This window comes from Lipophrys pholis (genome assembly GCF_963383615.2).
Source record: "Lipophrys pholis genome assembly, chromosome: 8".
In the NCBI taxonomy this organism is placed as follows: domain Eukaryota; kingdom Metazoa; phylum Chordata; class Actinopteri; order Blenniiformes; family Blenniidae; genus Lipophrys; species Lipophrys pholis.
This window is the reverse complement of record NC_137630.1, coordinates 28,213,523-28,229,211: the sequence shown is the minus strand read 5'-3', so window position 1 is coordinate 28,229,211 and position 15,689 is coordinate 28,213,523. Positions and strand designations below refer to the sequence as shown.

The 15,689-nt window shown below is 42.1% G+C and overlaps 1 protein-coding gene across 1 annotated transcript; it reads left to right on the top strand.

The window, feature by feature from the left end:
- Positions 1 to 12,291: 12,291 nt before the first annotated feature.
- On the top strand, positions 12,292 to 15,298 carry mfsd4ab (major facilitator superfamily domain containing 4Ab; the record flags this gene model as incomplete). Its single annotated transcript, XM_080469669.1, has 10 exons — positions 12,292 to 12,521; positions 12,627 to 12,825; positions 13,084 to 13,320; positions 13,426 to 13,588; positions 13,750 to 13,865; positions 14,011 to 14,184; positions 14,515 to 14,662; positions 14,760 to 14,830; positions 14,959 to 15,079; positions 15,204 to 15,298. The coding sequence occupies 10 exons, from the start codon at positions 12,292 to 12,294 to the stop codon at positions 15,296 to 15,298; spliced, it is 1,554 nt and encodes a 517-aa protein (XP_080325795.1).
- Between the last annotated feature and the right edge of the window lie 391 nt (positions 15,299 to 15,689).

The following is a 15,689-nucleotide window of genomic DNA, read 5'->3' as shown; positions in this document are numbered from 1 at the left end:
CTGTCGTGAGTCTTTACTCCTGAATGAAAGTCCCACCAAACCTCCGTCTGAACTTGGATTCATCTAAATGTTTCTGTTTGTGACGATTTCTCGCACTACTAACTGTCGGGAGTGCTCGGGGCCAGTTTCAACTGGGACTCAGCACTCGAGCTATGCAGGCCAAGTCTGCTCAACCAGATGTCCGCTCAGAAAACAGTAGCTTTTATAAAAACATGAAAAAAAATGAAAAAAAAGTCTTGTGGACAGAGAGGAAACGGGGCTACTATGGAGGACAGAGGAGGCATTTGTTGACATTGTATCAAGTGCAACGCTGAGGTATTCGAAGCACAGAGGGGCCAGGTATTTGTCAGTCAGTGTTTCTTGTGCTTTCGCTGTCTCCAACTCAAACAACAAAAGCCCCATTGAGACAGCCCCCCCCCCCCCCCCCCCTTTTTTTTCTCCCTTCTCTCTCTCTGAACAAGCACACAAAGCTTCCTGTACTAGGCTGCAACTGTCCACTACTGAGAGAAGCACTTCGAGTCTTTTTTCTCTTTTTTTTTCGTGCACCTGTTTCATGCTGCAGTTTGCAAAAGCATAAAACACTTTGTTAGACACTTTGACGTGTCGTCTCATAACTTCTGTCTATATAACATGGCTTGTTATGTAGTCTTGCACTTTCAGGAAGTTGTAACTTTCTAACAAGACGATGTCACATCACCATAAGCAGGATTTTTCCAAACCCCCAACTTGTTTGCGCTCTTTGATCAATATCTCCTCGGCCTTGCGGATGCTGGAAATTCACATGACCTCTGACAGGCGGCAGTAAAAAAAGGAAAGTGTTTACTCGATCAGCTTTTTCCAGGTTCGAAAATGACCAGTGAGCTTCAGGGAGCCTGTGACCATGCATGTCCCCGAATATATTAGTAAAGCGCCTGTGTCAGACTCTGTCCAGACAAGAAGGTGAATCTCAGCCACAGGGAGGATTAGCTTTAATCCCCAAACATCGTACATGGTCCCTCTCAGCTGGGAGCCAATTCAGGCAATCATCAGTCGCCAGATGTTTTTAGAAGCTTAAGCTCATAGCCACGTTTTATTATATTTGAATACATTCCTGTTTCCTTTTGGCAGAAGGTTATGAACAGTGCTAAAATTACCCATGAAACATAGAGGTACAAAGGCACAACAATGCAGCAAACGAGTCACACGCAACACATTGACATCCTTTCACTTATTTTGACACACAGATAAAAGCTCAAGAGTGTCACCTCATTTATTATCCAATGCAACAACCAAAATAAATACTGCGTGTAACACATGAAAGAACCAGATTATCACTAAAGCTGTTCTTCATCCTCATTGACAGTCTCTGCTGAAAACAAATCGCTATTTTACCCGGTGCACTTTTACTCTCCTGAAAGTATCAGTGACGTGCATTTAGGCACCGGATGCATTCCTGCGCTATAAATCTGACTCTTACCTCCTTCTCCCTCTCCTGCGTCCCTCGCTGGACCAAGTATGGCATCCCCTCAGCCTAATACTGTATGGAGAGACAATGGGTAGTGGGGGGGAGGAGTTACTATGTGAGCCGGAGCGGGAGTGTGGAGACAGAGGGAGTAAAAGCAGAATGAAAACTGGGAAAGAGAGAGAGAGAGAGAGAGAGAGAGAGAGAGCTTGAGAGGGCGAAGGGAACTCAGAAGGGAGACCGCTTGCTCACAATACTCTCAAAACAGGAATCTGATGAAACGTTACATGAATGGCAATTCTAGCCCTCCATCAACCCCCCCGCTCTACTTTCTCTCTATATTTCTCTCTCTCTCTCTCTCTCCCCCCCCCCCCCCCCCCCCCCATCTCAGATGCAGTGTCAGAGACAACAGCAACCAGAAATCCCTCTTCACATGGGAAATGCAAGGAAAAACAAGAGACTGTGAGAGAATGGGTCCTGGTTTTAAACAAGTCTCCTTCTTTGGCTTTCTTTGAATGAGTTCTTAAGATTCCAAGTTGGCAGAGTGCCCATGGGTCCTGGATGGAAAGGGATAAAAGAGGGGCTGAGGTAGGGGGGCTATCTATTGTGTTTGTTCCCTTCCTTTCAGTCTTGGCACTCTAGTTGATCTTTGCAGCCAGTTGCTGAATATTCCAGTCATTTATCCCTCAAGAAGCTCACATTTTTCATCAGGAAGCTCTTGTTTTCACCCACTCATGACACAAACTTTGTTTTGTCATACCGCCCAACACACACACACACACACACACACACACACACACACACACACACACACAGTGCTGGCGTTTTCATTGCAAGATTTTTAAGGCTCCAAACCAACAGCACTGATCTAAATATCCTGGCATCTTTGGAGTTTCTTACTCTTTTGTTCAGGCCTCTTTTCTCCCCTCTTTGTTCCCCTTACAGTCCATCACTGGTGGAGGGAGACTGCTGTTTTGCCTGGTGAATCTGAGCTGAAGACAGCAGGTGCTGTTGCCTCTCTCTGAGCCACATTCACTCGCTGCTTTCACCCCCCTCCGCCTCACCCCCCCCCCTTTTTTTTCATCCGTTTCCTCCACTAATACAACCCCCCTCTCCCCTGTGTATGTGTGGAAGGGAGAATAAGCTACTGTATAATGAAGTAACACACTCCGAGAAAAAGATGGAAGAAGGTTTTAATAAGCGACGTCACGTTGGTGTGGTTAGAATGGCTAACAAAGGGCGAAAGCGACTGTGTAAAGGGTGTAAAAAGGATTAATGCAACTGTATCTCTTGTCAGTCACAACTGTGTTTCTCACCGCTGCTGGTGCTGCATCAGTGCCGCAAGAGAAGCCCTGATTTCACTCACAGCCCCCCCCCACCCCCCACAAACCCTTCCCTTCCCTCTCTCTGTCTTCCTCTAGCTTCCCCTCAAATAGACACGCAGGCTTGGTTCATTACTATTCACCAGGTTTCGCTCAGACACGCATCATTGCTCTGCTCTCTACAACTGTGTCGGGAGAGGCGGGGTGGGGGTGTTGGGTGCGGGGGGGTCAGCAAGCAAGAAGGAGAAGAAGGGAAAAGCAAGAGACATCTCATGATAGGAAAGAATAAATCACCATTGTGTTTTTCTGTGTCCGGATGTGTGTACAAACATATATTACCAGACAGCTGCATGCATGAGTTGTTCTCTCCTCTGGCTCTGACAGGAAAATCTTCAGGGGGAACAAAGCTGGTGCAGACCTCAATGCAGAAATCTGTTATCCTTTGTGGGGTTTTGAATTCATCGCTTGCCTTTCATTAAATCCACCGAGGTCGTACACGCTATCATAGCATTCAAATTATTATCTGTGCTGATATACCGACAAAGCATTTCATCCATGAAAATGGGCACAATGCTTGATTTCTCCTCCTGTGTTGGTTCAGTGTAAGCCCTCTGTAGGCTCCAACACTCTGTCACATCCATTTCAGGAAAACCACTTCGCTATGAAACTAATCCTTTGTTATGCTGCCTTTAATTTCACTCTTTCGTCGGCTGTTCTCACTAGATCACAATTATTTCTTGAAGTTAGGTGGAAGCGACGCTAAGTGCTTTGAGTAAAAGTGAGGGCTGCAACCATGTGTTGGTCAACAGTAGAGTAAGTGGAAACTGTTCTAATTCAAACATTTTTTTTCACACTTTCATATTGGAACATTTTAACTCTGCGGTTACTTGTGAATGCATCATTCGTTTTATGAGCAGACTTCAGTGATAACCGATCCGATGAGAAATATATTCATGGAGTGCAACGTTTTGAAGTAGACAATTAAAACCTGTGCGAGTATTCAATGTCGGCTTCAAAGTAACAGAAGAGGAACCAAAAACTCGAGGATGGGAACAGCTTGATGTGAAACTGAGCCTTCATAACCCATGGTTGAAATATTTTAGGGTTATTTGCCCCCCCAAAAAAACTGGGCAGTCCCTCATTTTCACAAAATGCTTTTGTGTTTCTCCTGCTGCAGCAAAGGCTTTATTGGCCACTAATAAACAATTCATGATAAGGCTGATAATAAACATTCCTGACAGTGCTGAGCGTTGTATTGTAATCAGCCAATAAAACAGGCGTCAACAGATAAAGCGTCCATTTATCCTGAATACAAAGTGGGATCTGGCTGATAGAAGCTGTTTTCCTCAGACGGCTCCAGATGTGATCGGCTGCTGTGCTGTTAGGAGGCCTTGGTAGGAAATCCTGATTGAAGTCTTTGGATAAGCATCAATGCCTCAATGAACTTAAAAGCTCAATTCATAATTGTAAATCCTTGGCTTTTGGAGAAAAGGGATTCATGCACAGTCCATTACACCACCAAACCCAAATGGTACTCTGAAAGATGACAGGGAAACAAAAAAAAAAAACAACCTTCTTTACAACTGAAGAAAGAATTGGAAAATTCTATATTTTATCAGTATGATAAATGAGTGTTTAGTTACTACATGTTGTATTTATTTCTACTTGTATTCCTTGAATTATCTCCTCAAAATGAAAGCTGTATCACCATACAGGCACATTTTGTTCTTGTTTTTATGGGAATGAAAGAAAGAACATTTGTTGCTCGCTTTAATTATCACTATGTTTATCCTTATCATAAGCACATCTTTTAAAGTCTGCTGATGTAAGATGCAGTGGTGATAATCAACAGTCCTTGTTAAATTTAAACTGTCATGTTGAGACCATAACTGAGAGATTAAAGATTGTATTTTGGCGCAAATTGATGAGAAATGTGTTTGTTGCTGATATGGACAAGAAAAGCGAAAGGGCACGGTTGTGCAGCGAGTAGCACTGTTGCCTCACAGAAAAAAGATATTCCTGGTTTCAACCTGCAGGCTGGTGGACTTTCTATATCCTTGTCTCATGGTGCCAAATCCTCTCTCCTCTTTATCTATACCCACTTGACAGCAAATACCTTTTTCATTGCGTGTGAAATCTGTAAGAATCAAGTTTATTGACTGTTGTAATGGTAATATTTGACATTTCATTGAACCTGCATCATGCCAGTTTAGTTGTAATGTAAAAGGTTTTATGTTAGAAAGTAATGAAGATACAAGCAGTGCATTTTATAAACTAGATGTTGGTACACGTCCCTTAATATATGTACATTTGGAGGGAAGTTTCTAAGTGGATTAGTGGTTAATGCTTACTTTCGATATCTTTATACTCTCAGTTTCAGGTGAGGCCACACTGTAATGTGGTGGTTAGCATTCTCTCCTCACAACAACAAGACCCTTGTTTGACTGTAAGCCACAGGGATTTTGCTTGTTCTCCCTGTTTCTTGTAGAAAACCAACTTCCTCTTTCAGTCCAAAGTCACGATTGTTAGAAAAATGTGTGATTTCCTTTAAGTTTGTGTAATTAAGGATGGTTCTGTCTGTTTTAGTTCTCTAACGAACCTGCTTTGTCTTTCGTTTGCCATGATATAGTCTTTATTTTCAAATATACTGTAAAACAGGCGTGATTAACCTTGTTGATGACCGAGCATGTGTATTATAAGGATATATATGTTTGGAAAACTGATGAACAATTTAATTCTAATTGTTATTTTAACACTGTGATTACAGAGTACGTCAGGGTCAAAGTGGTTATGATCACATTCCATCTCCTCCAAGCTGTAAAACCAATAACCTAATAACTTTATATACATAATAAATAAAAAGGGAGAGATAAATGGTGCGCAGGCTGCCAGTTGCTTATGTAAGGTATGTTTTGCATATCACAAAATCATCCCAACAAACCGAGGAGTGAAATACAACAGACAAAGTCATTAGAGCACATAAAGCACAACGGGAGACAGGTGTGATGCGTGTTCTTGAAAACATCAAACACCCAGTAAAGATAATTTTCTGACATGTACATGCACAAAGTAAATTTCCCCTTATCGTGACATGATGTTAAAAGGTGTGACTTTGTCTCCAAATTGTTGAAACTGATGGTGATTTTTTCTATTGCATAAAGGAAATAACCCACAGAAATGTAGCAGAAGCCTAAAAATAACATCTGGTAATGTGGTCGTCCTGCCATGTCCATCGGCTTTGTGAATCACAGATCCAACCGTCCATCTATCTTCTATACAGCTTCATCCAGCTGGAGCCGATCCCAGCTGACTGTGGGAGAAAGCAGGGTACACCCTGGGCAGGTCGCCAGTCCATCACGGGGCAAACACAGAGAAACAGACAGCCACACACATTTATTCACACCTACCGGCAATTTAGTCAATATTTAACATGTCTTTGTCCGTCTTTGGACGGGATTATGCTGAGGAAAAAAAACAAACAAACAAAAACATTCAAACTTTACATAAAAAGGCCCACAAGCCAGTCATCAAACGTGGGATGTTTATGTTTATCAAACAAGAGTTGTAATCACATCACGAATATCATAGCTCTCAGATTCAAATATATATATTATGCATCCTTTCGCTTGTTTCTAACAGCTGGTCTGTAATGGAAGTGACGATATAAAATGATCCTAATGTTTACAATTCTGTCGTATTTCTGCAAATATTGATGCACACAGGTTCACACACACCTTCCGTCTTCCTCAGTCTGAAAGCAGAGTAGCTCATACAACAGCACTGTTTTGCCTCTCAGACATGTCTGTTTGCATACCACATATCCTTGGCTCTATTTTGAGCCAGAGGAGATGTGTAGGGAAGGGGTGGGGTGGGGTGGGGTGGGGTGGGTGGGTGGGTGGTGGGGGGTGGCACTGCAGGGCATTTCCATCCAGGACTGCAGACACCAGCCAGAGAAATGTGGAAAGGTGACTGATACATTTCTTAATGTTCCAAAAGGAGTCGGTGTCACGTCTGCTTAGACTAATCCGCTCACTTGTGTTAATGCGCACAGTGAATCATGGATATCTGCCTAAGATGACAGGTAGACAGACATATTGTGACTTCCTCTTTCTTTCAAGTGTTTTTTTTTTTTTCCCACCTCCATTATTAAATCTACACCGGCTCCTGCAGATATACTTGAAGATTGTGGCGTATAATACAAGGTGATTTCTTCATCTTCCGTGTGGCAGTTTAGTATATAGAAAGGCACATTTGGGGTGGGGCGGGGGTAGAGCAATCATCTTGTGATTCCTGTCACATTGCCCTGTCGCAGTCTCAGACCTCTGATTGAGGGCTGGATAAATGTCAGACTATGGAGATGAGACGGAGGGGGAGCAAAGTGACAGCGTTTTCAGACCTTTTTCTAGCTGCCATCATTAAATCAGGTGTCATCCTGAAAAAGACACACTGCGCGTGGAGTATTTTTTAGACCTAAAGACTGAGTTGGTAAAAGATTTCTTCAGGCAGTGATGGATTTGTATTATAATCAGGAGCCGGCAGATTTGTTGGGATTTTCTTTCATCCATGGATTTGAGTTATTCCTACCAAAGACCCCCCTGAAGTGTGTGTCCTCGCTGAGTTTGAGAATTAGCGCAATGCTTTTACACCATCTAGTGTTGAAATTTAGAAGGAGACGAGCACAAACTGCTGCGTTACTGTGTTTATTCACGTGTCTGTTTGTGTGTGTGTGTGTGTGTGTCTGTCTGTCTGTCTGTCTGTCTGTCTGTCTGTCTGTCTGTCTCAATCTTTCACACTCAGACTCTGGTGAAAGTCAGAGAAAGGTATTGAACTTCTGAAAATGTGAAAAATATATTTTGACCTTATACTGGGACACATCATTTTTTGTTGTCTTTCTTTGTCAGGAATCCTCGATTGTTTTTGTGGGCGGTGTTGGTGATGGCTCTTCATGTTACTACATATGCGCAAACACACATTTCATTGTTAATGTTGCTATTTTTTGAGCAGCTTAATTATGAGCAATGACACATATCGTCACGCCACTTGTATCACAGTTTTGAGTCCCAAACTGTCATCCGAATAAATAAACCAGTAATAAAGTGGCTGATGTTTACATGGAACGTTAATATTGCAAGAGCTTTTATTTCTGTTCCAGAAACAGGCCGTCCTGGCATTCAGCTATTATTGATTTTACTTGATTACCCTTAAATGTGTCACCCTCTGCAACCTCAGTGTGGATGACTGCTCCCATCAGCTGCTTTAATCATTTCACTTTATCTTTGGATTATCCTCATGGAAGGTTAAAGCGAGGAAAGAGACAGCTTGAAGTGTGCAAGGAGGAAACAGAGATATTCCTGTTTAAATGCAGTGAGTGAAGGTACGCGAAAAATAAATACTCTTTTAAAGTATCATAAGATGTGCCACTTGAGGAAAACTTATATAGTTGTAAAGAATAGTTTACGTGCGAGGGGCTGTTCTCCAATTAAACCTTTGGTGCTTTTATTACGTTTCACTGCTAATCATAGTTACTTGTAGTTTTGAAACTAACAAAATAATCTTGCTACCTTATTTCAAAAGGTACCGGGTGTCCATTTAACTGAAAGTGAAATGAAAATCTCATAAATAATATCTATATTAAAAACATAGCACTTATTCAAAGCAGTGTTACTAAGTGTTGAAACAAAAGGAGGTAATCCGAATCTGTTAGGGGGAAAAGTAAAAACATCAGCAGGTATGATAAAGACTGCAACTTATCTTGTTATTGAAAAAAATCATGTCAAGAATTGTTTTCATGATAGTAGATTCACATCTTTGGGCTATATTTTAAGTCAAATGAAATGGAGGCCAAGAGTTTGTCACCCCGACAGTAAGTGCATACAGAAGTCTGTCTTCATATAACCTTTGTAAATAATAACTTCATTCAAAAGCAGATGTTCTACTTCAGTAACCGGAATTGGCTGTTCATTTTTAACGCATCCTCGCACGTCTCCGAGTGAATGTTGGTTGACAATTACCCGAAGAAAGCGCCTCATGTTGCCATACCTCAGGAGGAGGAAGTGAATGTTAATGAATGCCTTTTGTACAAACACATATATTTGTCAGTTTTTAGTACCTGCATCTCCACGGAGCAGGAGATGTTGGCAAATCAGTTACACGGCTTGAGGCTTTGGCTTGTCTGACTCTGAAATACAGCTTCAGTGCTGAGAGATAGTCGCAGGAAATCGTGACACATTTTGAAACTGCTGCAAATACAATGTGTGCTGAAATCAGTCCAGACAGAAAAGCACCGCGAAGAAACAAGATTTATTTTTTAAATAAGACATCTGACACATGGAGATAGGCATCATATTTCTGTGTTGGGGGGGGGGGGGGGGGGGGGGGGGGTTGGAGCAAAGGAAATCACTGCAGGAGCGAGATAAGAACCAAGCAGAGAACATACAAGATAATTTACTGATTACCCACAGCACAAAAGCGTACGTGAAAATACAACACTATAAATAAAACGAGTCGTGATCTGTGTCAGCCTCTAATGTATAACACATAGAACCCCGAGCGGCTTCTACAATCTGTCATCAAGTGTAAGTTTCAAGCTGTCTTAATAATAATAATAATAATAGTAATGATGATGATGATGAGAACATTTCTGTGCTTTCATCTACTGCGACCTTGCCGGAAGGACCATATTTGACCACAACCGGTAGAGCTCAGGTTTTCTCATGCAATCATTAAAGGAATTAGATATGAAGTCCTTTCTCCTGCTCAGCCTGAGTAATTCAACACATTATGCAATGCAATTTTTTTTTGTACTTTTTTGAACTCATAAAGCAGCTAAAGGTAAACTCTGTATAATGCAGATGCACAGTGTAATTTCAAACACGCTAAAGACTGTACTGTCACAATATACATGGTGACAATCCAGAGGTGACATGGGACACACGCAGCCCTGACTAACCTGCAAGAGGTAAATAGTAACTAAACCACTTGGAAAGTATAATTTCTCCACATCGGCTATCTCAAAGTGCTTCACTATGTTAGTCACAGTCACACACGTGCAGAAATGTAAGGCGCTGGGCCTCCGTTGGAAGCAGCTTAGAGTTCAGTATCTCGCCCGAGGACATTTTAACATATGGGATCGAACCACTAATATTGATATTGGAAAACCACCCACGGTTCCTGCTAGACATCCGAGACTACTTTTACCCACCTTCACTGTGTTGAAATACTTTTTGAATCACTATTATTGGGTAAATCACCAAGAAATCCAAAAACTTGACTGACACAGAGCAGGAACAGCAGGTTTATCAAGACAGTGTAACATCCTGCTTTTTAAAAAGAGACATATTTATAGAGACCACAGTTGAGGCTCAGCTGACACAGAGAGGATCACTTTTTCAGTTCTGGGCTTAGGGGCCTTTCTATGTGAAGCTTGCATGTTTTCTCCAGATATTTCCCACCACGGTTCAGAGCCATGCCTTTAAAGTAAATGTTTGACTCTAAAAACCTGAAAGATGATTATCTTCTCTGTAGCTCTGTGTCCAGAGTGCTTCTTTTTGTTTTTTGGGTTTTTTTTAACACGGGTACCTGCGATCCTTTTAAGCTTCTGGATTGGAATGTTCACATAAAAGCAGGTTTAATCCAATAGTAAGATGCCAGTGAGAAAGTCCAATAATCATAAATAGTTTTCCACTAATCTGATTGTATGATAAAATGTGTCAATTGCTAATGTCAGTCGTGTTGCAATCTGTTCAGAATTCACAGAGTCAGTGAAATCCATTTCATCGTTCTCCTCTCTAGCTGACCAGATGTTGAGCTGTTTTTACATGACGAATTAAGACGGGAGCCAAATAGAAAGTCACCATGGAATCGCATGACAAACTAAAATCACCAAGACTCAATTTGTTTTCTTGAAAACTGCAAAAAGTCAGAAATCTCACCAGAACATTTTTCTAATTTGTTGTTAATATATCCGTGATTGTACTCGCATGAGTAACATAATAAAGAAGACATTTCCTTTCAACTTTTTTTTTTTTTTTTTTTTTTACGAAACAAGTATATTTTTTATTTTTATGTATTATATGTTTATATTATTTAGTCATAGTGATGGCCTCGAGGTCAAAGATGCAGGTTTGAATCCTACAGCTGACACCCTTGGCCCCAGGCCCTGCACCATGGCAGCCCACTGCTACCAATATATGCAGTTAAAGTTAACTATGAATAAGGTGGATTTGATTAAATGATTCCCCCAATCAATAAAACATCACATCCTGCACTTCAGTAGTTATTAGATAATGCATCTTTTACAGTTGAAATATTGAAAATAAGCTTGATATTTGAACTTGAAGTGAAAAAAAAAAAAAATCAATAGTACATCATTTTATGGAGACTGCAATTTGGGACTTTGATATCTGTGCAAATTTAAAACCATATTGTTTTAAAGTTGTCAAAATACTAAAGCCTGGACAAAACTGTGTGAGGACCTTCAACTTGAGTGAAATTACTCCACTGAAAACTATATTAATTCAATCAATCTCAATACCAATATGATGGAATACTGTCTGCAACAACATTACGCCCCTTATCGGGCCCCATACCACACTTGTTGTCACCATGTAGTGGATAGAAAGGGGGCCTCCCGCAGATGGCTGACATTTGTTCCTTATCATTGATATCAATGAGACAACTTGAGGACCCCTGATAGCTGCTTGCCGCCTGGTGCTGCTCATGTGAAACTCATAAATATGGTGCTCCTATCCATCAGACCACAAGAAAAGGAAAAGAAGGAAAAATGAGCCATTGGTAATGGAGAATATGTCTCACAGAAAAAATTAAATGGAGTGATGTCTCACTTTGTCCCAGTCTGTACTTTTCCTGACCAAACCAAAGTACCTGTAGCGTTGGGACCCACAAAGTGACTAGAAACACCAATGGAAACACACAGGGCGCCGTGCAGACAACCAAGCAGACCTCAAATAAAGTAACATGCATGGATCTGTATAGAGATGAAATGAATATCGGGTGACAATATTTTACAAAATACCACAACAGAACAAACTTTTTGAGCACGCCGATGTATTTATCACCAATATGACAGAAGCAGTTTTAAGTGAACACTTTATTTAACTAACTAAATAAATAAATAAAACATTTTTTGAAAGATATTTTTATGTGATATAAATGAACTTCTCTTGAACACATGTGCCTCAGAGTTGTTAAAGAAAAGACGATCTGTCCATGAGACATCCATGTGTCTTTACTTTCTGAATCACACACTTTCCATCCAAATGCAGCATGGTTTCGACACACTCGGTCTTCCTCACTGCCAATCATTGACGCAGTTCGAATCGGAATAATGTAGTTGGAAGAATCTCCACTTCACCCATTAACTCGAGAGGACATCCTCTCCGGTTAGGCAATACAAAGAGGAGAGCGCTATAGCCTTTAAAAGAGATGAAGAAACTTGCGGAGCTGCAGTAAGAACGCGTTACCTTGCAGTGTCCCGCTGAGGTCCATCCGCTTTCACTGTGCACCAAGATGTTTGTGGATGAACGGATCGTCACTCTGTTCAAAAGAAATGCTCATCACACGCTGACTTACTGGAGCGTTTTCTTCAGTTTCGGACTCTGCATCGCTTTCCTCGGACCTACAATCTTGGACTTGCAATGCCAGACGGGCTCATCGCTCAGTCAGATCACCTGGGTCTTCTTTTCTCAGCAGTTCTGCTTGTTGATCGGAAGCTCCATCGGCGGCGTCTTCAAGAGGACGTGAGTATCCGCAACACTCGACCTCTCCTCCGAGTGCATAAATGACCTGGAAGTGTTTGTCCTTCACTGCGAGTGTGTGCGCTTGTCTCCTCTCTCCTTGTGAAGGTTACTCAGCGCTCTCGCGGCCCTATTTGTCTCCGCTCTCATCATCTCAATAATATTTGCCATCATCCCTCTGTGCACTAATGTCCTCCTGCTGGCCATCGCCATGGCCGTGTCCGGCCTGGCCATGGGAATTATTGACACCATTGCCAACATCCAGCTGGTCACCATTTATCAGAGGGACTCTGCTGTGTTCTTACAGGTAAACAAGCCTGTAGCACCTCTGCCTGCAAAACACCTGATAGGACTTAATACTGTCATACTACATAAATACTGTCTTTGGTTTGTTTTTGTTTTTGTTTTTTGTTTTTTTTCACACATATATTGGCACAAAATGAGCAGGATTTATTGTAAAAGTTGCTCAGTTGGAATACATTTCCAGTTAGGAGCTAATCATAAAGCGCAGCTCTTGCAACACTGCAGTGAGTTATGTCCCTGGCCTTTTTCTCTACTTTTGCAGGCTCTTCATTTCTTCATTGGGTTCGGTGCCCTGGTGAGCCCACTGATTGCAGACCCTTTCCTCTCGGAGACGGGCTGTGGGAACCACACAGCGAACGGGACTGAGCTCATGCATCATTTCAGGAACATGCTGAGAAACAGTCCGACGCTGGAGCACAACATCACTCAGAGCCATCATGAGGGAGGGCAATGGGAGTCCACTGTGCACTCCGCTTTCTGGATCATGGCAGTTATTAATGTAAGAGACCAATAAGACACACTTGAAGATTAAGTCTTGTTTGATCCTCCTCATAACAATTGATATCACAAAAATGTGAAAGTTCGAATTTGTGTGTGCTTTCAGCTTCCCGTGCCCGTTGCGGTCCTGTTTCTTATGTATCGGGAGCAGCTGCTCCCATGCTGCCCCAGCGGCACTCCCCGTCTTTTGGACAAGGATGAACTAGCGATGGAAAACCAGCAGGGGGCCGAGGGCCCAGCCGAGGAGCAGGGGCAACATGAAGCAGGAGGTAAAGATATGGAATTTGAGTTTTTTTAACAGGACTTATGTTTTAAAATGAATAATGCATACTTGACTTGTACTCTCACTCAGTTTGAATGAAAACAAAACTATAAAATGCTATTTTGTTTGCACCGATCTGTCATTTGTGACTCCTTCCCTCTGTTACAGGTCATGGGGATATCTTTAGCTGTTGTCAGAATGATAACCTGCGAGGCCTGCCAGTATCCTTCTTTATGATTCATATCCTCGGTGGGATGGTGCTATTTATGACCGATGGTATTGTGGTGAGTGAGGGGAGCAGATAAATAACAGGATGTGCATTTCACTTACTGTTTTCCGTATAAACTTTTATGGGCGCATCCCAAAAATCTGCATCACATAAAGTCCAGAGAGTAGGATGAGTGAAACAACCCGGCGTTTCTTTTGCAGGGGGCGTATGCCGGGTTTGTGTACACCTACGCTGTGACCCCACCCATGTCAATCCCTCATAAGACAGCAGGATACCTGGCCAGTATCTTTTGGGCGACGATCACTGTTGGACGTCTGTTGTCCATACCTCTCTCGTATCGCTTTCAGCCAGTGAGACTGCTCCTGTTCAATCTGGTGAGGCCTTTAAAGTGTTTAGACTGGAGGCATCACGTTATACACATAAAGCACAAAAAGTAAGAAAAGATTTGGCTTTTTTTCTCCGTAAACCCACATTCAGCTCTGCTGCTCATCCCACAAATTTGTCTTCTTCACATATGCGGCACCATTTATAAGGGAAATAAACACTTTCCAACAACATGAGTTTGTTTTTCAAGAAACACTGCTACAGCAACGAAATAATCTACTTAGCACACATTTTCTCACTTTTTGTGCTATGTGAAGATAGGACACACATTAACACTTGTGCTATTAATACTAAACTGAGCATGCTCTTTGTTTTTGCAGGCAGGAGCTATTGTCACAGTGTTGATGCTGCTTATTTTCTACACCAGCAGCACCTTCCTCTTTGTTGGGACGGGTTTATGTGGTCTTTTCCTCAGCAGCATATTTCCCTGCATGCTCGCCTATACTGAAGACATTCTTGATTACCAGGGTATAAAGTGTTTATTGCACCATAATAATGACAAAGTAGCGGCATCAAAGCCAGACGAGAGGACATAACCCGCGCGTGTCTTTTTTTTTTTTCCCAGGATGTGCAACCTCAGTCCTGGTGACAAGTGCAGGCATGGGAGAGATGGTGATGCAGGTTCTGGTTGGCTCAGTAAGTTGAATATCTATCGTCATTATTATAGAAAGAGAGTGTGTAGACGGGGAGAAATGGGCCTATAATTGGTCCGGCAGAGATGTAGAATCATGTTTAGTGGTTTAATGTTGCTGTCTCCTCCCAAGATTATTCAGACCGAAGGCAGCTACAGCTTCCTGCTGTGTGGAATGATAATCGCCTGCATTGGTTTTATCCTCTTCATTGGTCTCCTGCTGTTCCATCGAATGCACAGAAATTACCTCACAGGTACACACATCAACCACAGTGCTTATACGCTACTTATAAATCACTGTTTGTGGGCTTGCTGGGAGTTTTGTTGGCTTTCATTTCTCATCACCGGCCCTCTCCAAACCCCTATGCATCCTCACAGGAACGTCAAAGAAGTCGGCCATGGTGGAGGAACCGGCGGCAGAGCAGAACGGCTCGGCCAGGACAGAACAGATAGAGGACAAGGAGACCAGCTGAGTGGGGAGGAGGGGGACAGCAGTCAATGTTGTAAACCTTCCACAACTGCTCTGGAGTTTAAGTGTTACAACAATCATCCAAAACTTTAAAATCTTTTACCAAAAACCCCTCAAATAATATTGTGTGAATGTACATATATTGTGCAGGAGATGAAGATTTGACATCTTAGATTGTTTTAACACCGTGTGCTTTATTCACTTAATTGTAGATTTGTCCTCTCTGTATGTCGCATCAGGGTTTGAATTCAATAATTCAACTTCTTACCTGGAGAAGAATTGACACATTTGTTTGTTTTAATCATTATTTTCACCAACCCCCCCCCCCCCCCCGCCCCCGCCCCCACCACCACCACCACCACCACCACACACACACACACACACACACACACATC